General features: G+C 42.0%; 2 protein-coding genes across 2 annotated transcripts in view; both read left to right on the plus strand.

The window, feature by feature from the left end:
- Window positions 1-5,775: 5,775 nt before the first annotated feature.
- LOC123994618 (cytochrome c oxidase subunit 7B, mitochondrial-like) lies at window positions 5,776-7,206 on the plus strand. The gene is made up of 3 exons (XM_046297447.1): window positions 5,776-5,932; window positions 6,664-6,779; window positions 6,960-7,206. The coding sequence occupies exons 1-3, from the start codon at window positions 5,896-5,898 to the stop codon at window positions 7,041-7,043; spliced, it is 237 nt and encodes a 78-aa protein (XP_046153403.1). The 5' UTR covers window positions 5,776-5,895; the 3' UTR covers window positions 7,044-7,206.
- Window positions 7,207-14,200: 6,994 nt separating this feature from the next.
- Window positions 14,201-27,148, plus strand: part of LOC124011075 (phosphoglycerate kinase) — a 29,279-nt gene continuing 16,331 nt past the window's right edge. Inside the window, exons 1-4 of the mRNA XM_046324065.1 lie at window positions 14,201-14,453; window positions 21,266-21,316; window positions 21,444-21,599; window positions 21,799-21,943. Of these exons, the coding sequence (XP_046180021.1) occupies window positions 14,389-14,453; window positions 21,266-21,316; window positions 21,444-21,599; window positions 21,799-21,943 (417 nt within the window). The 5' untranslated portion in view covers window positions 14,201-14,388. The remainder of the gene's footprint in view (window positions 14,454-21,265; window positions 21,317-21,443; window positions 21,600-21,798; window positions 21,944-27,148) is intronic.

A 27,148-nucleotide genomic window follows, 5' to 3' on the forward strand; every position in this document is an offset into this window, starting at 1 on the left:
ACAGCCTACAACAGCCAAACCCAGACGACGCTGGGCCAATTGTGTGCATCCCTATGTGACTCCCAATCACAGCCGGTTGTGATACAGCCTGGATTCAAACCAGGGTGTCTGTAGTGACACCTCTAACACTGAAATGCAGTGCCTTAGACCGCTGCGCCACTCAGGAGCCACTAGGGAGCGACTCGGAAGCGACTCGGAAGCCACTCGGGAGCTTGAATAATTTTGAATAGAATAATGGTTAAATATTGTACAATCCAGGTGTGCAAAGCTCTTAGAGACTTACCCTAAAAGACAGATGTAATCTCTGCCAAAGGTGATTCTAACATGTATTGACTAAGAGGTGTGAATACTTATGTAAATAAGATATTTCTGTTTCATTTTCAATAGACTTTCAAAAATGTCTAAAAACATATTTTCACTTTGTCATGATGGGGTATTGTGTGTAGATGGGTGAGAAAAATATATATTTAATCAATTTTGAATTCAGGCTGTAACACAACAGATGTGGAATAAGGTGTATGCATATTTTCTGAAGGCACTGTATACCTTCAGGGTTGTATTTGTGGTTTGGTTGTGTTTATTTCATTCAGGTGTTTTCGTGTCATATACATATTTAATCTATTGTTGGGCTGAAAAAATCAATAGTCAACACAGCAGGTTGCCCTCTCCCATGAGGCCTTTGTCCGATGCTGTAATGTTCTCTTATGAATAAAGTTCTCAACAAATTGACGAGTTTTGGGGGAAAATAATGCCCTCCTTCAGGCTAGTTGGACGTCATATTGTAAAATTTGTTTGTCCGCTTTTCTTAAGCCTACTGTATGTAGATGGTTGTATTCAAGACAAGGTCGTTTTTATTGATCTGTTTGTTAGTGTCAACAGTTTCTGATAATGTCTCCAGCCATATAAAGTGTGGTAGAATTGCATGAAATGTGTTTATCAAAGAGCACATTTTTCTTTTATATTGTGGCAAAAGGTATATGTCAGAAGTGGGCTTTGAACCCAAACCTCCATTCAGAGACCAGAATTCTCATTCACCTGAAGGAAATTATCCTTGAGAACTGACACTGATGCCGAGAGCAGGAAAGCTTTGGTATTTGTACACTAGAAACATAAATACTTTTCTACAATTTCTCTTGTTAAAGTTAGATTTTAGCCCTAACCTTAACCACACACCTTAACCACACTGCTAACCTTATGCCCAACCCTAACCTTAGAAAAGGACATTTACTGAAGTAAATGGGGTGTGCTTGATAGTCTTGAAGTAGTTATGGTTGTAAATTATGATCAAAAGCACATTTTTATTTTCATGAATTTGTATGATATAGCCACCCAGCTAGCAATGAGGAATTGTCCCAGAAGCGGCCTTCTTACGGAGGGACGAAACTGATTGAATCGGCCCGGAATTGGGTGTCGGACTCGGCCCGGAATCAAAATGAATGACTGCCCAGAATCGACCCATTTACATCGGGCCTTTTCCTTCTACCAGAATTCAGCCGACTTTGCCGGCATCTTAACAGAATCCCCTCAGAAGCGGCCCAATGCAAATTTAAATAAATGTATATAAAATGTATACAAAAACCCGATTTAGTAATTTTAAATATTACTATTATACATTTTATACATACAAATTATACCCATCCACAAAAAACATTTTGTGTCAGTGGAAACACCATACACCTGGTGATGAGTCAGCAAGCATGCTCCTGGCCTGCCACAGGAGTCGCTACAGCGCAATGGGACAAGGACATCCCAGCCTGCCAAACCCTCCCCTAACTTGGACGACACTGGGCTAATTGTGCGTTGCCTTATAAGTCTCCCAGGCGCAGCCAGCACGGGTCTCGAACCAGCATCTGTAGCAACGCAGTTTGCACTGCGATACAGTGTCTGTGCCTGTACAGTTTCTGTACAGACCGCTGTGCCACTCGGGAGGCTCCAGCCACAAAGTTTTTAATGCTTATCAATTGCCTTGCACAAAGTATCAAAATACTAAAATACTACACAGAATTTCACTTGAATGTTAATTGTATTTTTTGCTCACGGAAACAATTTGAAAATTTTGAAAAAATAATGAAATGTTAATTATATAAAGTAGCCCATGTAATCATCTGCCAATTGGCCCGAGCATCAAGTCATACATTTGGGCCAGATAACTCTCACCGGAATCGGCCCGAACTCAATCCCTGCATCCTAGCCATAAGTAATACTGCCTAAGGCAGCCCAGGCTTGGGCCACATGACGTCGGGCGAGTCTGACTCTCAGCCGAGTGCCCAGACTCTCAGCCAGAATGGCCCGGATCCACTGTGCTAGCTGGGCAATTATGACTTTGTGGCTGTGGTAACTAGTGGACACTGACCAAAATCAACAATGAAGAATAACTAGAAAAGGACATTTACTGAAGTAAATGGGGTGTGCTTGATAGTCTTGAAGTAGTTATGGTTGTGAAATAGTACTAGTAGTAGTGGTAGTGACAGCAGAAATAATGGTCCTGCAATGTCCTGTGTAATTGCTTGCTATTCTATGGGTGATGTAATCTGTAGTTTCTTCTTCTTATTATTTTTCTTTATTAAAGTTTTAGGGCAGACTACACCTATTGGTGTATTGCCACTACCTACTGTACGGGATCTTCTTTGATATTACTGCGGTCCGCAAACAAATGATATAAGTGCATGCCGCCACCTACTGTTTTGGCTGTATATCAGTCCAAATAATTAACAAAATAAAAATAAACAAAATAAATAAAACAAAGTTTTTGTTAATTTGGAGCTCCAGTCCGCCCACACTAGTCGCCACAATTCCATCGTAAATTGTGGAGTTGAGTTTAAACCGGCAAATAATGGTAGTAGTAGAAATATCAAGTACAAGGAAGGATGAAAACCCGCAGACACTCGGCCCTCCGTGGAATGAGTTTGAGAAGTATATTAGGAAGTGAACTTTCATTATAATACTGGTTACATGGAGAACATTGGACCTCTCTGAAATTAAAATGGATGGCCCTACCTTCAGCAAAATATATTTTATGTAAACCCTCCCTGAACGGTTGAAAAAAAACAAGTGACCCTCCCCTATACCCAAAATAATCATTAAAACAAAGTGGATAGCAGAGAACATGTCTACTGTTTACCCTCACTTGTTGGACAGACCAGAACCTTAGATATGCAGTTTTAGAAACTTTTCTTCATCCTGTAACCATTACATTGCAACGCTGGAATTTTCATAGAAGGTTGTGGGTTCGCAGACCACCGTGGACAAGAGTAGGGGTGGAAAGATCTCCTTTATAGTGAAAGCACTGAATTAATCTATCATCATATTTGCAGGTCTGAGAAAAATTGCCTTTTATAAACATTTCAAACATTGAAAGTTTTGTGGCGGTCATTTCAGTTTAGAATGTTGAAGCCTGCACTCCGCCATTGAAATGAATTGGGATACAACAAGCTTTGTAGTTCATGAAATGGTAGCAAAAAGCTGTGTTGAAGCCATCTAAATTGAGTCAGTCTGAACATGTCAACGTTGGGGTGGTGTTTGTAGTTGAAACGGATTAAGAGCAGCGGTGAATCCCAATTTTGCCTTTGAAGTCTATGGAGCTTTTATGCTAATTTTAAATTATTATAGTTCAAACAGTGCAAATAGCATCAACAATCTTTTCACAAGCAATCTAATTTAAGTAAGTCTGTTCATGTCAATGTTGGTTTGGTGTTTCTTGCTTAAACGCTTCAAGAGCAGTGGCTAGATGAGCTGTATAGGGCCATAAGCAAACAAGAAAATGTCATCCTGAGGCAGCACTCCTAATGGCCGGGGATTTTAATGCAGGAAAACTGAAATCCGTTTGACGTCATTTCTGCCACCATGTCACCTGTGCAACTAGAGGTGAAAAAACACTAGATCACCTTTACTTCACACACAGAGACTCATACAAAACTCTCCATTGCCCTCCTATTAACAAATCTGAGCATAATTCTGTCCTCCTGATTCCTGCTTACAAGCAAAAACTCAAACAGGAAGTGGCGAAGCAGATGCTAAGCTACAGGACTGTTTCTCTGGAATATGTTCCAGGACTCATCCGATGGCATTGAGGTGTTTACCACATCATTCACTGGCTTCATTAATAAGTGCACTGACGACATCGTCCCCACATTGACTATATGTACATATCCCAACCAGAAGCCATGGATTACAGACAACATCCTCACTAAACTAAATGCTGGAGCTGCCGCTTTCAAGGAGAGGGACCCTCACCCAGACGCTTATAAGAAAACCTGCTATGCCCTCTGACGAACCATCGAAAACAGTCAAATTGTCAATACAGAACTAAGATTGAATGCGGTGAGTCAGAGCATATGGTGACCAGCTGGCAAGTGTCTTCACCGATATTTTCAACCTCTTCCCAACCCAGTCTGTAATACAGTACCTACATGTTTCAAACAGACCACCATAGTTCCTGTGCCCTAGAAAGCCAGGGTAACCTGTCTAAATAATTATCACCCCGTGCACTCACATCTGTAGTCATGAAATGCTTTGATAGGCTGGTCATGGCTCACATCAACACCATCATGCCAGACACCCTGGACCCACTGTTCACCCAACGACTGTGTGGCCGCACATGAATCTATCGCCATCATTAGGTTTGCAGACGACACAACGTTGGTAGGCCTGATCGCGACGATGAGACATCAGATATGGAGGAGGTTAGAGAACTGGCAGACAACAACATCTCCCTCAATGTCAGCAAGACAAAGGAGCTGATTGTGGACTACAGGAAACGGAGGGCCGAGCAAATCCCCATTCACATCGACGGGGCTGTAGTGGAGTCAAGAGCTTCAAGTTCCTCGATGTACACATCACTAAGGATTTATCATGATCCAAACACACCAACACAGTCGTGAAAAGGGCACTGGCCCTCAAATCCTCTAAAAGTTATACAACTACATATTGACTGGCTGCATCACCGCTTGGTAGGACAAATGCTTGCTGCTAGCAAAAGTGCTACAGAGGATAGTGCGGACGGCCCAGTACATCACCCCATCCAGGACCTCTATACCAGACGGTGTTAGAGGAAGGCCCTAAATAAGACTCCAGCCACCCAAGTCATCGACTGTTCTCTCTGCTACCATACGGCATTCAGTACCGATACATCAAGTCTGTAACCAACAGGATCTTGAATCATTTCTACCCTCAAGCCAAAAGACTGCTATAAATAGTTAGTTAAATAGTTAACCAAATAGCTAACCAGACTATCTGCATTGACCTTTTTTTAACTAACTTTTTTACTCATCACATACACTGCTGCAACTGTTTACTGCCTGTCACTTTATTGCAAGTTATATTTACATATCTACACCAATTACCTCATACCCCTGCACATCGACTCGGTACTGGTACCCCTTGAACATAGCAAAGTTATCATTACTCATTGTTTGTGTATCTATTATTACTTTTATTATTATCTGTTTTACTTTTGTATTATTTATCTATTTTCTTTCTCTCTGCATTGTTGGAAAGGGCCCGTAAGCATTTCACTGGTAGTCCACACCTGTTGTTTATGAAGCATGTGACTAATACAATTTGATTTGAAGAAGTAGAAAAAGTTTCGAAAATTGCTAAAAATAGCTTATCATGTTTGATCCTAGCTATCCACCGCCCTTGGGACTTCCCAACTCTGACGTTACCCCATTGAAGTTGAAGTGTAAAATGGTTAAGGTTATGGTTAAGGTTAGAGTAGGAGTTAAGGTCAGGATTAGGGTTTAAGGTAGGGACGTCCGAAGGATCTCAGATAGCACTAACCGAGGTTTAGCAAATTATGCGCATGCGCGTATGAGTTACTTTTAACCATTTTCCGGTATTTGTCGTAAACGTTCTTCCAGTTTGGTCTTCAAGGGCATTTTACGAACCCGAGTCAACATGCTTCGGTTTGCTAAAGCAGCCCTGAACGTCTCCGGTAAGAGATCGCTTAAAAGGGATAGATTGCTGCTTCTTCATCTTGTGTCTGTTTGAATATTTCTGTAAACTGGAAATTATTTTTAAGTGTTATAAGTGACTGTCCTTACTTAGCCTAGCTAAACTATCTGACAGCTAGCAGTCTATAGTGAGCTAGCCTACCTAATTTAACCATATTTTTTTTACATACTCAAATGCATTTAGGTGTTAAAGCCAGATACTCAAGATACTGAGGGACTTTTTAATTGAATAATCCAACATGACAATATTAATCCGTGCAGAAGTAATCTTGACATTCCATCCCACCACTCTCTGGTTAAAATGAGAGCGAAGTCCTGGGGTGCTAAAACGGAGAAGTTGGAATGCCGAAGCCTGTTAATTATTTTACACCTGTGTTATCAGTATAACCCGAGTTGTGCCGTGGCCTAAGACACTGCTTCTCAGTGCAAGAGACGTCACTGCAGTACCTGGTTCAAATCCAGGCTGCATCACATCCGGTTGTGATTGGGAGTCCTATTGGGCTGCGCACAATTGGCCCAGCGTCGTCCGTGTTTGGCCAGGGTAGGCCGTCATTGTAAATAAGAATTTGTTCTTAACTGACTTGCCTAGTTAAATAAATGTTAAATAAATACAAAACGACCAAGGGCTCATGACCTCTGAATCACTGACATTTACTCACTGTGTGGATGTTGTGCCTTGGCCCTACATGTTTGTTTTATCTATTCAATGCAGGACAAGGTGCCGGTCGTGTGAGGTTCAGTTCAACCCATGCTCCCGAATTCCATGCCAAGTATGGCACTGGCCTGATGGTCGGAGGATTCGCGTTCTGTGTGTCAGTCTGGGGATTTGTATGTTTATTTTTTATCTTTGTTGTGCCAAGTTATAGTAGGCCTAAAACAGTGTATAACATTTGTATAGCCTAGTCTTTCTTGGTGTATTATTCTTTCCCCACACCAACATAAATCCTAACTTGCTGTGTACACACTCATTTGTTATTTGGGATGCTCAACATCTGTCCTCGTTTTCAGGTACTAACACAAACCGGCATCACATGGAATCTGTCTCCAGTTGGGAAGGTCCAACCCAAACCATGGAGGGATGCGGAAGAATAATGGACTGAGACTGCTCTCTTGAGAAATCGACCACAGCAGACCACAAAACACTTATTCCAGATATCCCTATAAACATTCTGGTTGTACAGATGGATACCCATGTTTTTAACTTGTTGCCGTCCTGACATTACCCATGTAATCAATAAATGAAATGTAAACCAAACGTTGACTGAATATCTTTTACTTCAGCACTCTGTTGCGGTGTCCCCTTTCATGTACCTTTCAAATGTAATCAGGAAAGTTAGTCAAGAATATATCTGTACTATCATGTTTTTCTAAAATCCTAGAAGAATCTCAGTTTGTTACCTGTATAAAAGACACCTGTCCACAGAAGCAATCAATCAGATTCCAAACTCTCCACCATGGCCAAGACCAAAGAGCTCTCCAAGGATGTCAGAGACAAGATTGTAGACTTACACAAGGCTGGAATGGGCTATAAGACCATCGCCAAGCAGCATGGTGAGAAGGTTACAACAGTTGGTGCGATTATTCACAAATGGAAGAAACACAAAAGAACTGTCAATCTCCGTTGGCCTGGGGCTCCATGCAAGATCTCACCTTGTGGAGTTGCAATGATCATGAGAACAGTGAGGAATCGGCCCAGAACTACACGGGAGATCTTGTCAATGATCTCAAGGCAGCTGGGACCATAGTCACCAAGAATACAATTGGCAACACACAACGCCGTGAAGGACTGAAATCCTGCAGCGCCAGCAAGGTCCCCCTTATTTTAAATCCTACAATGTGATTTTCTGGATTTTTTTTCTTTCTCATTTTGTCTGTCATAGTTGAAGTGTACCTATGATGAAAACTACAGGCCTCTCTCATCTTTTTAAGTGGGAGAACTTGCACAATTGGTGGCTGACTAAATACTTTTTTGCCCCACTGTTCTTATTTCACTCATTAAAATGCAAATCAATTTATAACATTTTTGACATGTGCTTTTCTGGATTTTTTTGTTATGTCTCTCACTGTTCAAATAAACCTACCATTAAAATTATGGACTGATCATATCTTTGTCAGTGGGCAAACGTACAAAATCAGCAGGGGATCAAATACTTTTTTCTCTCGCTGTATGTCCTGATTCCTGTGACTTTTCAATGTGGCTATTTAAGCTCTGAATATCAGCTACCCAACTCTATCAGGAGAAGTTATCCTGAGCTTATTTGCAATGTGCTTACACAGCGGGAAATGCAGAAGTATTTTCTTTTTCCCTATGATCAACTCGTAAAAAATTTACTGATACAAACTTGAAACCACTGATCATGACAATTTAGCCCACGGAATGAAACTCATGGACAGCAGTTGTGAGTAACCTGATTGTCCATTACATATTGTCCCTTTTACTTTGACCTGTCTTGTTTTTAGAATATGTTGTTTGTTGTCAAATATTTTTTTATTTGATTGGGCGCCATTTAGGTTAGGCTATTTGATTGGAGAAACCTGCATGATGTAAAAAGTGCCGTCTCATTACATTGTCATACATTTGATCACCAGCAGCCTGTAGGCTACAGAAAGGGTCACATACTATTTCTACCAAATGCTATATCTGCTACATGATTTATATTAGATACTTTTTTAAACTGAATGTTGGTGGAGCGCCACAGCGATGTCTCTCCAACAGCAACCTGGAGAGGTGCACTGGGATAATTATGTAAGGTTTTGTTGTTGTTGGATGTGCGTCTTGGTCAGGGTAGCTCCAGAAAATGCTGCCCTCCTAAATCTGCCGCTATAGGTCACGTGCAACCAGAGGACATTTTTTTTAGAACACCTTTACTCAACACATAGAGATGCATACAAAACTCTCGCCTGCCTTCCATTTGGAAAATCTGACCATAATTCTCCTGATTCCTGCTTACAAGCAAAAACTAAAGCAGGAAGTTACAGGACTGTTTTTTACGCTATAGGACTTTTTGCTAGCATAGACTGGAATATGTTCCCGGGATTCATCCAATGGCATTGAGGAGTATACCACCTAAGTCATCGGCTTCATCAATAAGTGCATCGACGTCGTCATCCCCACAGTGACCGTACATATCCCAACCAGAAGCCATGAATTACAGGCAACATCCGCACCGAGCTAAAGGTCAGAGCTGGACACTAATCCGGAAATTTATAAGAAATCCCACTATGCCCTCAGACGAACCATCAAACAAGCAAAGCGTCAATACAGGATTAAGATTGAATCCTACTACACCGGCTCTGACGCTCATCGAATGTGGCAGGGCTTGAAAATTATTATGGACTACAAAGGGAAACCCAGACGTGAGCTGCCCAGGGACGCAAGCTTACCAGACGAGCTAAATGCCTTTTATGTTCGCTTCGAGGCAAGCAACACTGAAGCATGCACGAGAGCACCAGCTGTTCTGGATGACTGTGTGAAAACGCTCTCGGCAGCCGATGTGAGCAAGACCTTTAAACAGGTCAACATTCACAAAGCCGTGGGGCCAGACGGATTACCTGGACGTGTACTCAAAACATGCGCGGACCAACTGGAAAGTGTCTTCACTGACATTTTCAACTTCTCCCTCCCTCACCGAGTCTGTAATACCTACATGTTTCAAGCTGACCACCATAGTCCCCTGTGCACAAGGAAGCGAAGGTAACCTGCCCAAATGATTACCACCCCTGTAGCACTCACGTCGGTAGCCATAAAGTACTTTGAGAGACTGGTCATGGCTCACATCAACAGCATCCTCCCAGATATCCTAGACCCACTCTAATTCGCATACCACCCCAACAGATCCACAGATGACGCAATCTCAATCGCACTCCACACTGCCCTTTCTCTCCTGGACAAAAGGTACACCTATGTGAGAATGCTGTTCATTGACTACAGCTCAGCGTTCAACACCATAGTGCTCACAAAGCTCATCACTAAGCTAAGGACCCTGGGACTAAACACCTCCCTCTGCAACTGGATCTTGGACTTCCTGACGGACCGCCCCCAGGTGGTAAGGGTAGGCAACAACACATCTGCCACACTGATCCTCAACACTGGGGCCCCTCAGGGATGTGTATTTAGTCCCCTCCTGTACTCCCTGTTCACCCCACGACTGCATGGCCAAACACGACTCCAACACCATCATTGAGTTTGCTAATGACACAACAGTGGTAGGCCTGATCACAGACAATGATGAGACAGCCTATAGGAAAGAGGTCAGAGAACTGTCAGTGTGGTGCCAGGACAACAAAGGAGCTGATCGTGGACTACAGGAAAAGGCGGGCCGAACACGCCCCAATTAACATTGACAGAGCTGTAGTGGAACGAGTCGAGAGTTTCAAGTTCCATCACCAACAAACTATCATGGTCCAAGCACACCAAGACAGCCATGAAGAGGGCATGACAAAACCTTTTCTCCCTTAGGAGACTGAAAAGACTGGCATGGGTCCCCAGATCCTCAAAAAGTTCCACAGCTGCACCATCAGAGGGTAGTGCGTATGGCCCAGTACATCACTGGGGCCAAGCTACCTGCCATCCAGGACCTATATAATAGGCAGTGTCAGAGGAAAGCCCATAAAATTATCAGAGATTCCAGTCACCCAAGTCATAAACTGTTTTCTCTGCTGCCACACGGGAAGCGATACCAGAGCACCAAGTCTAGGACCAAAATGCTCCTTAACAGCTTCTACCCCCAAGCAATAAGACTGCTGAACAATTAATCAAATGGCCACCGGACTATTTACATTGACCCCAGTGGATACAGCTGGAGAACTGCAAGGCAATCTCTTTGTGCGTCACTCAGGAGCCATGACCAAAATTACCAATATATATTGTCCTGCTAATAACGGGGTTAATAATATATCTGTGAGAATATCCAAGGGGCTTTATATAATTCTAAATGAACAATAATCGCTTTGTTTAAAAAACAACAATATTTTTTAGATTATTTTGTTTTCAAATAAAGTCAAATGAGCGAGAAAAAGGCCATTCTTGAACATGGGGTGAGACATTGTTAGTAATTTGTAAGTAAAGCCAGTTTCTTATTTTGAATGATTTATTGCTGTTTTTAGAGTGAGAGAAACAAAAAACCTACAGTCATCTCATGGGTCTCCCAGTCGAGGCAAGTACAGGTATTGAATCAGCATCTGTAGCAACACAGCGATTCAGTGTCTTAGACTGCTGTGCCACTCAGGCACTGTACAATGTGACCGGTCGGGAGAGACAAAGTAGCGCCTTGGGACCCAAAAGCATAATCAGTGCTCTAACTCCCCCTTGCGCTGTTCTGGAGCAATGAAGTAGTGACACAGGGTACTGTACTAAACCCACAAATTACCTCTATGTCCTGCAGCATAATCACAAAACTTTTAGTGGAGCAACCACTGTAGTCACTTCACCCCTACCTACATATACAAATGACCTCAACTTACCTATATCCCCGCACACTGACTCGGTACCGCTACCCCCTGTATATAGCCTCGTTATTGTTATTTTATTGTGTTACTTTTAATTTTTTACTTTAGTTCATTTGGTAAATATTTTCTTAACTCTTCTTGAACTGCACTGTTGGTTAAGAGCTTGTAAGTAAGCATTTTACAGTAAGGTCTGCACTTGTATTTGGTGCATGTGACAAATAAAGTTTGATTGATTTGATAGGTGGCCGGTTAATCCTGCCTAATGAGCGGGCCCGCCCTGGTGTCCAGGGGATTCTCTCTACCACATGCCAATGCTTCCATGGAGCCCACAAGTGTAGCCATGCAGCCTATTTTATATTCAATGTACAGATGTTTAATGCGAGTGGAGGAAGCCAGCCGTGCCCAACCAGGTGTAGTCATTGGATGACCTGGTAGGTTACTTGCTACTGGTAGATGAGTTTGCATGAAGAAATGTGGAGGTCTTTTTCACCCTGTGCCTTGAGTACTTATTTCAAAGCTTATGACAGGATGTGTAGTTCTGTATGATAGCCACATTAGCAGCTAATTAGCATTTCATTTTTGGGCGAATATACAGGCGAATATATTGATAAAAGTTACCTTGTCCGAGAGAGATTTGCCCAATTATCAAAACGTCACACCAAGGTAAGCCTACACGAAACACATACCTTGTATGCAGTATTTCTAAAAACCCCTATGGAAATGGGAATGATAGAAAAACTATTGGAACCATTTCTGGGTTTTACCGCTAGGTTTTATAGGAATTATGACTCAATGTACTCAATGGAGGGCAGGGCTCATATGACCGGCACTGACATAACCCAATGGCAGGGCCTAGAAAATGGCGTCCCTTCAAGGCAAGAACAAAATGTATGTCAGGAAAAGTGCAGTATTATCATAAGGAGATTTATACTTCAAATAAAATTTTATTAGTCACATGCGCCGTATACAATCTTACAGTGAAATGCTTACTTACAAGCCCCTAACCAACAGTGCAGTTTCAAAAAATACAGATATGAATAAGAGATAAAAGTAACAAGTAATTAAAGAACAGCAGTAAAAAAGAACAATATATACAGGGAGGTATACAGAGGACGAATGGAGGGAAAAAGAGAGCCAGAGGAGGGTGGAAGAGCATGTGCTTGAATCAGTTAAAAATGGCAGAAAAAAGAGAGATAGTTTGTTAAAAAATAATGTCAAAAAGATGTACGCCGGATTTGAAGACAGGAGGAGAAATGGAAGTGAGTGAGGGCGAAGTAGCGGAGGTGGTAGGTGTGGTGTAGTTCTCGGAGCCTGAGGCTTGCACCGAGGGTCAGGATAAAGATGAGTCTGTGACGGTAGGATTGAAATTCTTTGAAAAAGTGTACCATTGCCTTTTGGCTGATCCATTCGTGGTTTCAGGGTGGGTGAAAACAGAATTGGGTGCTGTGGAATCGGAGGAAGGTTACCAGAAGTGGTCTTGTGATAATTGTTTGTGTTTCTGCTGGTCAGAGGGAGTAGGCACTCCGTGTTAAATTAATGGGGGCAAGAAATGTGAATTCTTCTGCTCTCAAGAAAAGGGTGCCATTAAAAGGAGTGATTACTGGCGTAGCGGTAAATGAGAAAGTTGACCAACTGAAGGGGAAGATTCCCAGTGTTTGTGATGCTCATCGTTTGGTGAGACGCACAGGCTGGCGTGAGTGAGGAAACATAAGAGTCGTTGTCTGTTCTTTTAAGTTTTGATGTTGTGTCGTTGCCTGATGAAGTGATGTTAGAAATATAAGTTATCCCGTACGAGTTTTTGTGCAGAATATATTACGCTGTAACAGGTGTCAAGCTTATGGGCATGTGGCAGCAGTGTGTAGGAAGTAGGTTCAGCGGTCTAAGGCACTGCATCTCAATGCAAGAGGTGTCACTTCAGTCCCTGGTTTGAATCCAGGCTGTATCACATCCGGTCGTGATTGGGAGTCCCATAGGGCGGCGCACAATTGGCCCAGCATCTTCAGGTTTGGCTGGGGTAGGCTGTATCGCATCCGGTCGTGATTCGGATTCCCATAGGGCGGTGCACAATTGGCCCAGCATAGTCTGGGTTTGGCCGGGGTAGGCTGTTATTGTAAATAAAAATGTGTTCTTAACTGACTTATTTCAATAAAAACACACAAAAAATGAATGTGTAGCATTGGGGAAATTAGTGGTATGTGTTAATTGTAGGGGTGCCCATGGGGCTGGGGATCAGAAATGTCCCGTGCAAGAGAGACAGGTCGAGGTTTTCAGGGTTAGAGTAGTGTAGAAGTTGTCGTATGCTGAGGCAGTGAAGAAAGAAGAGGAAAATGGGTCAAGGGGGAGGGACCCTGAGAGGAGTGGTATGAGTAGTAGATCTGTACCAGTACAGAGGGATAGGCCAACAAGTGATATATGATTCAGTAAGATTGTATTTTTAGCATTTATAGCAATGATTATCGACTGTACTGCATGTATGGAATGTAATTAGAAGAAAATTGAGATTGTGGTGGCAGCTGCAGAGAGGTTTTTGTGTGTAGGAGACTTGACTTCAGAAGAGTTAAGAGTGTGTTGAGTGGTGGTGTCCTGTCCTTTCAGGCTGATGGCCTGAGGTAGGACAAGATATATTTAAATTGTGGAATATGGTGGTGGGTTTTAGTGAGTGTAGGGTTAGATGGTAGGACATTTGTTGATTAAATATAATTTTATTTTTATTTTAAGCAAAGTACAAGTTATACTCCACTGTAGTAGGTGGCAGTAATGCAAAATGTATTGAATGCCAACCGCAGTTATATCGCATCGAAGTAGAAGAAGAACAACACAATGACAGTGCTGATGCAGCAGTCTCGTATTAGCTTTTGACCAAAGCTAACGTCCCGTCCATCAGAAGTTCCTCCCTGCTCTAAGGTCATTTCATTCGGGAACTACCCGGCATCAGCAGAGTGAGGTGAAGATCGGAACACAGCAGACCAGGTGCAAGTAAAACATCAAAATGTCGCTGTCAAATAAACTCACCCTGGACAAGGTGGACGTAAAGGGGAAGCGCGTGATCATGAGGTGAGTTACAATTATGTGACTTCGAAGAGCCAGTGGAAAGGAGATTATACAATCGCTAGCGACCATCTTTGCCACGGTGATTCGTAACAAGAGCGCTACCGAGTTGCCTGCCAATTCGTTACGGGGCTTTCACACCAGTTGGTTTACCCCCTTAGTTCGGTTCGTTTGGGCTGGTGTGAACACTATCCGCACTCGGGAGCCCAGATAGCATCAACATCTGGCCTGATTCCGGCATGCCAAATCTAAAACTGCTGGCAGACAGATCTGGGTCTGGCAGACAGATCCGGCCCGTGTCCGAAATGAATGACGGTAGAGACTAGGCGAGAGTCATTCGGCCTTGATCTGGCAGCCTGAACTGAGCCCAAAGCTGCCATTTTAGGCCGGGAGTTAGTAATATTGCAGATATCAACCGAACTATAAACATAAAAAATCAATGTTCTAGTTATAAAACGTGTATACATGAAATTTACTTTATGTGGGTGTCATCCTTCAACAGGCACTACGTATGTACAGTAGCATGGATGGCGTGACTGTGTTAGCCATAGGGTGTGTTCGTAAATTTAAATCGGGAGTGCCAGAGTGTGCTCTGGGTGTTCGTAAACGCAGAGCGTCGTCAGATTGCCCGTTTGTAAATTCAGAGCGTTTCGTTCTCGGCGCGTTTAGAGCGCAGACAGGACGCCCTGGCGGAGAAGTAGTCTTCATCCGAGAGTTCTGACCCAACAGCAGTCATGCTTGCTAGCTACTTCCAGACACAAATGAGAGAACAACTCACTCTGACCATTTTACTCGCCCTAGCAGAGCTGGTTAGGCTGTTTTTATGTTATCCAGAGCGTTGGTGACTGCAACTGTGCTTCTGGCAACAACAACAAAAATTAATACGCATTCTTGCTCAGACGGGAGTGCTCTGAAATCTTAGTAGATAGTTGCAGAGGGAAGTGTTTATTCCCAGGGTCCTAAACCTGGCGGGACAATGTTTAATGCTGAGCTGTTGTCAGTGAACCGCATTCTCAGATATTTATTCCTCTTATCTAGGTCGGTCAGGGCAGTGGAGTCTAATTAAGATTGCGTCATATGTTGGTGCAATGTTTTTGTGTGGTGATTTTCTGATCATTTTTTTGTGCATGGCCATGAGGCCGAACACAATTGCATAATTTGTAGACTGCAAGAAGCCCAAACAGATAACTGACTAAAGCATAATCATTTCAAACCTTGTTACCAAGGGTTGGTACCATTTCGGGGAACAGATACAAGAACTGCAAGAGTACAAAATTATTTGAGGAACAGAAGTGGAAACTAACATGACCTATACTGTTCCGGAACAGAACCGCTATTTTAAAAGCATGGGAACAGAATAATTGTATTTTACTTTCCAGGCAATTTTTTTCTCCAGTCCCACAAAAATTGCAACAAAGTGAGTTTGCAAAGCCCTCTCTCACTCAGAAAGGTATTGCCCTAGCACCACACAGCTGATTCAAATAATCAATACTTGATGAGGAGTTTAAAAAAAAAAGAAATCAGCTGTGTAGTGCTAGGGCAAAAACCAAAACGTACACGGGGCCCAGTACTGAGTTTGGAAAACATTGCCTACTGACAACATTACAATCATGATTCAGAAATTAGGGAGAATTGTTAAAAAAAAAAATGGATTTACTTTTTCAATACTGGTTAAGGATACTAGAGTTATCACATTTCCCATTGGATGTATTAACTACAAAAAGGTATGTTTTTAATTCTAATGCTGCTCTGCTCACACACAGGCACAGACACACGCACACACACACAGACATACACATACACACATGCGCTTGTTAGCTAGCTAGATAATGTTTGCTCTGGTCCAACGTTAACCAACTTTGAAGTTCAATGACATTTAAAGTTCCTCCATAGAGACCGCTCTGCCGTATGTATAATTCTGTGGGCCTAATTCAGATAATGCATGTAATAATCCTAGTTAAGGATACTATAGTTGGATTTATTAAATCCCCTAGTCTATTGATGCACCGGTGCACCAATCTAAGTAACATAACACAGTCCCCATCATAATTCCTTAGTTTAAAATAGATGTTTTTTTTTAATGGGCTGCGTCTCAATCCACCACATCCGCCTATGTCGCCCTTCTGCATCTGCGGTGGAAAGTGGCAGGGCTACAGCGCTGTGACAGACTAGGCCCAGATGTACAAAACATTTCTTACTCACAAATTTAGGAAGCTTCTTTAAAAAATAATACAAATCTTCATAAGATTGTTCGTAAGTGCAATTCCTCAACAAGGTCTTCAGATTTCATGATTTTCATTATATTTATTACAAAACAATCTATTTACAATTAAATATCATAAAATGATTCTCACTAGGCAAATGATTTTTAGTTAGCTATCTAGCTGGCAATGGAAATCATGTTAGCATATTCCATACTGAGATTACTGTTCTAAAATGTGTTATTTAGTTTCAAATAATATACTTAAACTTTCAGATGTTTGAGTGAATTATACATTTTCATTTGCTTTCATTAGCTTATTGTCTCAATGCCCTGAGTTTAAGACAAGTGTTTAGCTATCTTTGAATTAAGAACATTTCAAAGAACAAATCCAAGAGCTTTATTTTCAAGATTTGAATTTCTTAACTTTTGGCTTAAGGAGAAACATAAGAAATAACGCAAGAACATTTCCAAGAAACTTTTTGAGGAATAGCAACTTCCCTTAACTTTCTTCATCAGTCTGTAGTTAAGGAAACAATTGCAGGTATGAGGATATGACAGTTGTATATCATTCAGCGCGTTATGTCAAGATCGCAGATTTTAGAGTAACCGCAAATGTCGGTACATAGAAGTGTCTTATATTGTCTGAAAGCTTAAATTCTTGTTAATATAACTGCACAGTCCAATTTACAGTAGCTATTACTGTGAAAAAATGCCATGCTATTGTTTGAGAGCTCCTAACAAAAGTTTTCACCATGATAGGTTTAATAAATTCACCTCTGAAGGTGAAATGTGTACTTGTATTCTGGAATCTTGCTCTGATTTATTGGCCAAAGGGTCCCAGAGATAACCTGAAGTGTTTGTTAGATAAAAATCCATTTTCATATCCTAAAAAAGTCCATATAGCATGCACAATCTATTTTTGTATTTCCACTCGTTCAATTTGCAAAGAAAGGAATCTGTGAAAATCTCACCCTAAACCTTGTTATAATGAGTCAAATCACGTTCGTATCTATTCCTCAGAGATCCTAGAAGGTAACAAGACTTCACTATCTCATTAGGGGTGTGGTCTATCCTATAGGACACCATATTTGGTCAGAGAGCGACGCCTTCATGGGACGCCGATGACGAGGGGCGGCCATCACTTGAACTACTGTATCTTGTCAAATAAGCACCAATCGGGGTCAAACAAAGCTAGCTAGATAGCCAATGAGCTGGGCTTTATGGGAGTATCCGGAAACCATGTATATGTCGTAAAATGTAGCTTCTAACCTTGTACGACAGCATGCCTTTTCATTTTGTACAAAAATTCTCAGGATATCCAGAGTTATGAAGTTATGAAAACTGGTTGTTTTGGAAATGTTGAACTTATAATATGGCTACTAATGCTTGGAAAGCTAAATCAAAGTCCCAAGTATACAGATTTGATGATATTCTTGCAGAAAAATGGAATATGAATGCGAATATCTCCTTCACGATTTGCCCAAATGTACATGGGGACTTCACACTAAAAGTCTTGAGGATCAGTCATACTCCAAGTTATCGATCTGAAACTTTGCACAATCACTGCTGCCATCTTGTGGACACTATCGGAACTACAGCCATAGTGATGGCTATAACAAACCTTTCTCTTGCATTTCAAAGATGGTGGTAAAAAAACTTTTTTTTCCTTTATTTTCTTCTACCATATCTATGGTCTTCTATTCTCCAACATTATGGAGGTAGTTTTGTGCGAAGAAAATTAATGTGTTAAATATGTGTATTAAAAAAATAATACTAATCTATACAGTACCAGTCAAACGCTTGGACATACCTACTCATTCCAGGGGTTTTCCTGTATTTTTATGATTTTCTACATTTTAGAATAATAGTGAAGACTTCAACTCTGAAATAACACATGGAATCATGTTGTAATCAAAATATATTATATCCACCCTTTGCCTTTATGACAGCTTTGCACACTCTTGGCATTCTCTCAACCAGCTTCATGAGGTAGTCACCTGGAATGCATTTCAATTAACAGATGTGTCTTGTTAAAAGTGCATTTGTGGAATTTCCTTCCTTAATGAGTTTGAGCCAATCAGTTATGTTGTGACAAGGTAGGGGTGGTATACAGAAGGTAGCCCTATTAGAACAGCTCAAATAAGCAAAGAGAAACGACAGTCCATTACTTTAAGACATGAAGGTCAGTCAATCCGGAACATTTCAAAAACGTTGAAAGTTTCTTCAAGCGCAGTCTCAAAAACCATCAAGCGCTATGATGAAACTGCCTCTCATGAGGACTGCCACAGGAAAGGAAGACCCAGAGTTACCTCTGCTGCAGAGGATAAGTTAGTTACCTGCCTCAAATTGCAACCCAAATAAATGCTTCACAGAATTCAAGTAACAGACACATCTCAACATCAACTGTTCAGAGGAGACTGTGTGAATCAGGCCTTCATGGTCGATTTGCTGCAAAGAAACCACACCAATAAGAAGAGCCTTTCTTGGGCCAAGAAACACGAGCAATGGACATTAGACCGGTGGAAATCTGTCCTTTTCATCCGAGTCCATATTTGAGATTGGTTCCAACCGCCATGTTTTTGTGAGACACAGAGTAGGTGAACAGATGATCTCTGCATGTGTGGTTCCCCCCGTGAAGCATGCAGGTGGTGGTGGTGTCAGGGTGCTTTGCTGGTGACACTGTGATTTATTTAGAATTCAAGGCACACTTAACCAGCATGGCTACCACAGCACGATAAGCCATCCCATCTGGTTTAAGCTTTGGCCCACTATAATTTGTTTTTCAACAGAACAATGGCCCAAAACACACCTCCAGCCTGTCTAAGAGCTATTTGACCAAGAAGGAGAGTGATGGAGTGCTGCATCAGATGACCTGGCCTCCACAATCACCGACCTCAACCCAATTGAGATGGTTTGGTATGACTTGGACTGCAGAGTGAAGGAAAAGCAGCAAACAAGTGCTCAGCATATGTGGGAACTCCTTCAAGACTGTTGGAAAAGCGTTCCTAATGAAGCTGGTTGAGAGAATGCCAAGATTGTGCAAAGTTCTCATCAAGGCAATGGGTGGCTACTTTGAAGAATCTCATATAAAATATATTTTGATTTAACGCTTTTGGTTACTACATGATTCCGTATGCGTTATTTCAGAGTTTTGAGGTCTTCACTATTATTCTACAATGTAGAAAATAGTAAAAATAAAGAAACCCTTGAATGAGTAGGTGTATGTATAAGAAAGCACTGGAAATAATATCATCTACATATAGTACAAACACTTCAAAAACATATTTCTTAAGATTTATTTTTGACTGACATTTTAAAATAAATCTTACTGGAAACCCCTACAGTATACACAATAAAATAACGTTTGACTCTTTGAGCTGTCAGTGTGAGTCTTCAGACAGTCATACATTTGATAGGCCTATGCACAATTTACTACATAGGCATCTCTGTCAGACATGAAGTCTGTTAACAATTTAAGGAGTCATGAGGGGAAATGTATATCTTCACCTTGTCAGCTCGGGGGATCCAATCTTGCAACCTTACAGGTTGCAAGCTAGCGTTAAACAACGCAATAACGACCTGCCTCTCTCTCGTTGCACTCCACAAGGAGACTGCCTGTTATGCGAAGGCAGTAAGCCAAGGTAAGTTGCTAGCTAGCATTAAACTTATCTTTATAAAAAAACAATCAATCATAATCACTAGTTAACTACACATGGTTGATGATATTACTTGATATTACTAGATATTATCTAGCGTGTCCTGCGTTGCATATAATCTGACTGAGCATACAAGTATCTAAGTATCTGACTGAGCGGTGGTAGGCAGAAGCAGGCTCGTAAACATTAATTCAAACAGCACTACCCAAGAGTGGTAAAGCGGCCTTTACTGGTTCTAACAGCAGACCTATAAGCTTGCTGCAAGCTTTTAGCAAACTGTTGGGACAATGGTGTTTGACCAAATACAATGCAATTTCTCTGTAAACAGACTTTCAGCATGTTTCTAGAGAAGGACACTCAACGTGTACTGCACTGGCACAAATTACTGATTGGTTGAAGGAAATTAATAATAGGAAGACTCTCAGTTCCATTAGATTACACATAATACTGCCTAGATTTTGAGAGCTAGACCAGCTCTACCTAGCTAGGTAGCTAACAAGCTTGTGTGCAGAAAGGCACCAGAATTAAAATAAAAACACGTCTTACCTTTTTGTAGTTAACTAACATTGAATAATTAATCCATTGTTCTCTAATAAAAAATATTTGGATGGGAGGGACAGGTAGCCTACACCATACTGGCAAAGATTTTCAGCTGGCAGGCATGCAGACACTGGAATACGTTTCTGAGTGACGGCGAGGGCTCTGCATAGGCGATTTGTTGCATTTTTTTGTGGGACTGGGGGAAAAAATACCCTGAATATAAAGTAACATTATTAACTGGTTCCGATGCTTTTAAAACGGTTCTCTTCCGAAACCGTATAGATCACTTTCTTTCTCGGTTCTGTTCTTCAACGTCGTTATTTTTCTGTTCTGTTCCCTGAACCGGTTCCAACCCCTGCTCAAAACACAATTCACTATTACTGTGTCCAAAATGGATGTTTGAGATTTCTCTTTTGCAGGGTTGATTTCAATGTGCCCATGAAGGACCATAAAATCACAAACAACCAGAGGTAATAATGAGCTTGTTTTAATTTGATCATCTATTAGTAATACACCTTATTAGACCAAATGCTGCTATGTCATTCTATAGGAGCCCTATTCCAGCCTTTGCTCATATTTTGTACCTGTGTGTTCCAGGATCAAGGCTGCTGTACCCACCATCAAGCACTGTCTGGATCATGGGGCCAAGGCCGTGGTGCTGATGAGCCACTTGGGTCGTCCTGATGGGAACCCCATGCCTGACAAATTCTCCCTGGAGCCCGTGGCCGCCGAGCTCAAGAGCCTGCTGGGCAAGTGAGACCTCCTGGCTCCTTCCATGGCCCTCCATAGCTGCCTATTGCCATGCGCCGAGTGAAATATTACTCGTCCCAATTAATTAATCAGATTTGTCATTTTGGAAATGTTTGGATTGTTTGTACTTAGTCAGTGTTTCATTATGGAGCCCAAATAAAGTACTCAAATGTGCACGTGTTTGCTTTGCACTCATTCTCAGGGACGTGCATTTCCTGAAGGACTGTGTGGGTCCTGATGTAGAGCAGGCCTGCGCCGACCCCGCAGAGGGTTCCGTCATTCTCCTGGAGAACCTGAGATTCCACGTTGCTGAGGAGGGCAAGGGCAAGGACACCTCCGGAAACAAGGTGGGTGCATATCACCGGCTGCAGCCGCAGTAGCCATTCCCAGAGGCCTTTTCTATTTACATAAATGGAGGACTCCTGCCCTGTAGAGACCCAAGCTGCAGCTGCGTCACCATCCTTTGGTGTTAGCGTCAGCAGGGCCGCTAAGAGCAGAGAAGAAAATAGAACCAAGCTTACAGTGGCATGAGTCACTAGTCAGACATCTGACTGAAAAAAACATTTTTCAGATTGAGAACAGGGTAGAGAAAATGGTGTCTTACCTCGTCTGTTTGAGACGTACTGTGAGTACATCCATACTAGGGTGATTCCTTATGAAACTAGGAACATAAAAAGACCATGATTTGGGGGATTTTTCACATGTAATCCTTTGTAGGGAGGATTGTTGACACTGAGTGTACAAAACATTAAGAACACCTGCTCTTTCAATGACAGACTGACCAGGTGAATCCAGGTGAAAGCTATGATCCTTCATAGCTATGATCCTTCATCCTTCATATCCTTGTTAAATCCACTTCAATCAGTGTAGATGAAGGGGAGAAGACCAGATAAAGGATTTCTAAGCCTGGAGACAACTGAGACATGGGTTGTGTATGTGTGCCATTGAGAGGAAGAATGGGCAAGACAAAATATTTAAGTGGCTTTAAACAGGGTATGACAGTAGGTGCCATGCGCACCGGTTTGTGTCAAGAACTGCAAAGCTGCTGGGTTTTTCACACTCAACAGTTTCCCATGTGTATCAAGAATGGTCCACCACCCAACGGACATCCAGCCAACTTGACACAACTATGGGAAGCATTGGAGTCAACATGGGCCAGCATCCCTGTGGAATATTGGTGTCATATGAAGCGTACAGCTTGCACTGTAAAATGAGTAGTATTTTGATTTCAATAACACATTTCTTACATTAAATGAGAAAAATATAAACCTTAATATTGAAATATACACATTTGTTTTGCCAAATTTCTTTAATTTTATTTTTCTTGAACAGGATCTACTCTACCGGCAAATCAAAGTTCCAGAGTAGGATTTCTGCTACTTTTAGTTATGATCCAATTTGTAAGCATTACCAACAGTGAATGTGAAAATAGATTCAAAATGGTTGCCTTTGCAGGATGTGCAATGATACAAGTAAAAGGAGGGCTGTGATTGGTTAAATTGATTGTCTACTATGCCAATTTCTCTGTATAAAATGGGCCGTAACTTTAAAACCAGCAGAGATCCTGCTCTGGAACTTCGATATGCCCGTAGAATATATTATGTTCAACGATATATTGAAAAATTGGCAATCCTTCCTCCAAAGGACCCTTGTATGGTTAAATGTTGTGAAAATCCCCCAAATCATACCCTTTTTTAAAATTCTAGGTTCGAGAGGAATCACCCGCTATAACAGACAGCAGCTCTTAAGGAGGTTGCACCTCAGAGTATTATGTCAATGCATAGGTTTATAGGATAAGTTTTGTAGTATCTATGCTTGTGCCTGAATCAAAGGCCAGGAGGCTACTTCTACCACCTCCATCTCCTCTCATACAGCCGCAGTGCTGCCCTGACCTGCTGACATTTTGAGTGAAGGGTAGTGGGTTGTCCATCTTATAGATACACTGTATAGAATCGAAGCACCGCTGCAATGCATTATTTTATGTTGGTTACTTTTGTCCGCGTGTGCACGATTTAACTGGGGGAAAATGCATGTGCTGGTGGCTTCGTTGATCCGTGGGGAACTCATAAAGGCTCTCATATCTTTTCCGTGGGTAAAATCAGTTAAACCTGTCCTGAAGACTCTCATATATTGGCTCATTTAAGCCCTAAAATACATGTGTTCATATGGGCCAAATATTGTATAAAATAAATTAAAACGCTCTGCATTTGTTGCATGCCCTTTTAGAATAAATAAAACTGGGTTGGGTGAACAACTTGAAGAATGTCATCCATAAGCCTACTAATACATTAATTCATTAATGAATAAAACAACTTTCACATAATAAATTACATTTATTTTTCTTTCAATTTGATCTATGAAGTCTAATTATAAATATAATATAAACTAGGCATTGCCTACTCAAACATCATTGGCTTTAGCCAGGGCTGTGCAGATTCATTCATTCAGCACAAGGAGTTTTTTAGGATTCAGTTTAGGCTAATTATTAGAAATACTGCACTGCTGTTTGTCGGCAGCACACAATCTTTCAATCAATTGGAGTATTAGGCTATAGTGATAATGGCCTATGTAAAGTCTGTATCAATAGGCTAACAGTTGCATTTTTTTATATGAAAAGGAGAGGGAAATATTACTGACCTGCACTGCACACAGGAAAGTGTACAGATAACTGAGCTGATTGTCCAGTAGGCTAGGTGTGAATGTTCTGAAAGGTCAATCATCTGAATACGAAACTCACAACCCCTTATGGGGGCCATCAGTGGGACAAAGTTTTGCTGAGTATTAGATTGTGTTCATAATGATATGTTAGGCTGCTGTTAAACCCCTTTTTCATGGGCACACAAATCCAAAGGATTTATGCAATTGCAATATCACGCTTAAAAAAATGCTTTTAACCAAGTCACCTAACTTGCGTGCTTCTTCAATAGGCTATGCATAGTCTAATATACCTTACTTGTTGGGTGCGCATTTGGTATCCAGCTGTTTAGTTAGGCCTTGTGATATTGTCGACCATCATCAACTGATCCAGGAAATATTATTTTGAAGGAGAGTCAAGTGACAAACCGCTGTTGTGATAGGCCTATAGCACACAATGCAAAAACAGCCAGTGCGGGAAAACGGTGTTTGGAAGAATGTCCAGAATATTTTGACGTCTCGTTGGGATCCACGTTGGATCCAATCCAATAACCCTATATGGTGAATTTGAATGATGTAAATAATGATAATAGTGACAGTAACAGATGTCTCTAAAATCACAATGTTTCTGTTGTCATGTGAGTCTTTTTCTTTAATTTAAAAGATCAAATGTCGGCCTTTTATCATATCCGAATATTTTAGCTTGATCTGTTTATTTAATACACTCCACAAAAGAATAAAGGGAACACTTAAACAACACAATGTAACTCCAAGTCAATCACACTTCCACTTAGGAAGCAACACTGATTGACAATAAATTTCACATGCTGTTGTGCAAATGGAATAGACAACAGGTGGAAATTATAGGCAATTAGCAAGACACCCCCAATAAAGGAGTGGTTCTGCAGGTGGTGACCACAGACCACTTCTCAGTTCATATGCTTCCTGGCTGATGTTTTGGTCACTTTTGAATGCTAGCGGTGCTTTCACTCTAGTGGTAGCATGAGACGGAGTCTATAAACCACACAAGTGGCTCAGGTAGTGCAGCTCATCCAGGATGGCACATCAATGCGAGCTGCGGCAAGAAGGTTTGCTGTGTCTGTCAGCGTAGTGTCCAGAGCATGGAGGTGCTATCAGGAGATGTGGAGGAGGCCGTAGGAGGGCAACAACCCAGCAGCAGGACCGCTACCTCCGCCTTTGTGCAAGGACGAGCACTGCCAGAGCCCTGCAAAATGACCTCCAGCAGGCCACAAATGTGCATGTGTCTGCTCAAATGGTCAGAAACAGACTCCATGAGGGTGGTATGAGGGCCCGCCGTCCACAGGTGGGGGTTGTGCTTACAGCCCAACACCGTGCAGGACGTTTTTCATTTGACAGAGAACACCAAGATTGGCAATTCGCCACTGGCGCCCTGTGCTCTTCACAGATGAAAGCAGGTGCACACTGAGCACATGTGACAGTCTGGAGACGCCGTGGAGAACGTTCTGCTGCCTGCAACATCCTCCAGCATGACCGGTTTGGCGGTGGGTCAGTCATGGTGTTGGGTGGCATTTCTTTGGGGGGCTTCCATGTGCTCGCCAGAGGTAGCCTGACTGCCATTAGGTACCGAGATGAGATCCTCAGACCCCTTGTGAGACCATATGCTGGTGCGGTTAGCCCTGGGTTCCTCCTAATGCAAGACAATGCTAGACCTCATGTGGCTGGAGTGTGTCAGCAGTTCCTGCAAGAGGAAGGCATTGATGCTATGGACTGGCCCGCCCGTTCCCAAGACCTGAATCCAATTGAGCACATCTGGGACATCATGTCTCGCTCCATCCACCAACGCCATGTTGCAGGAGTTGGCGGATGCTTTAGTCCAGGTCTGGGAGGAGATCCCTCAGGAGACCATCCGCCACCTCATCAGGAGCATGCCAGGCGTGGTAGGGAGGTCATACAGGCACGTGGAGGCCACACACACTACTGAGCCTCATTTTGACTTGTTTTAAGGACATTACATCAAAGTTGGATCAGCCTGTAGTGTGGTTTTCCAATTTAATTTTGATCCAAATCCAGACCTCCATGGGTTGATAAATTTGATTTCCATTATAGCTTTTGTGTGATTTTGTTGTCAGCACATTCAACTATGTAAAGAAAAGTAATAAGAATATTTAATTCATTCAGATCTAGGATGTGTTATTTTAGTGTTCCCATAATTTTTCTGAGCAGTGTACATTCGGTAGCCTATGCTACAAAATATAATATTCTGCCTATATGAACATGTTTATTTTAGGCCATAAAGCCTAAAGAACACCTACATGATTTAATGAAAAGCAGAAAATACACATTGTTTCACATTCTTCAGAAACAGGAAATAGGCAACAGCTACCTTAAATTTTCCCGCCAAATTGTCTTACATGAAACTCAATGTATCTCAAAGATGTTGCGGGGGGGGGATCTGTATGCAGCGTATCACTTTCCACAAACTCATGGATTAGTCTCTCCTGGCCCATAGACTACTTTCTGGGTGAGGGACCCTCCAACATTACGTTTTAATATATAGAACTTCCCTTTTATGTTCAGTAATGATCGAAGTGTGGAGGCCTGCGTCTCAACGTTTGGACCATTTGTGTAAATCACCTTACCTTTGTATCGTGCCTTTTGTGTTGAGCCTCTGAATTGTCTTGCATCACTACTCATATGTGCCACACCTAGTGTTCTGCCACACTGGTAGAGTTAATGCAGGCACAGCTTTACCTTGGTGGCCTCTAGAGCAGGGTTTCCCAAATTCTGCCCTGTCCCCCTGCCGAGCCCTGCCAAGAGGTGTAGTGCATGAAGGAATTCAGAGCCGGATGCCTTGGCCAGGAGTAGTACTCTACAGTGTGTTGTCAGCATGGAGGATGGACATTTACTCACCCAGTCCCCTGAGCAAGAAGGGGCTG

Source organism: Oncorhynchus gorbuscha, linkage group LG02 (genome assembly GCF_021184085.1).
Source record: "Oncorhynchus gorbuscha isolate QuinsamMale2020 ecotype Even-year linkage group LG02, OgorEven_v1.0, whole genome shotgun sequence".
NCBI classification, from domain to species: Eukaryota; Metazoa; Chordata; class Actinopteri; order Salmoniformes; family Salmonidae; genus Oncorhynchus; species Oncorhynchus gorbuscha.

Coding starts and splice junctions, on each gene's coding strand:
- LOC123994618 (XM_046297447.1), top strand. CDS start 5,896: ATGCTTCGGTTTGCTAAAGCAGCCCTGAACGTCTCCG. Junction 5,933..6,663: donor AGCAGCCCTGAACGTCTCCG/GTAAGAGATCGC, acceptor TATTCAATGCAG/GACAAGGTGCCGGTCGTGTG. Junction 6,780..6,959: donor GTGTGTCAGTCTGGGGATTT/GTATGTTTATTT, acceptor CCTCGTTTTCAG/GTACTAACACAAACCGGCAT.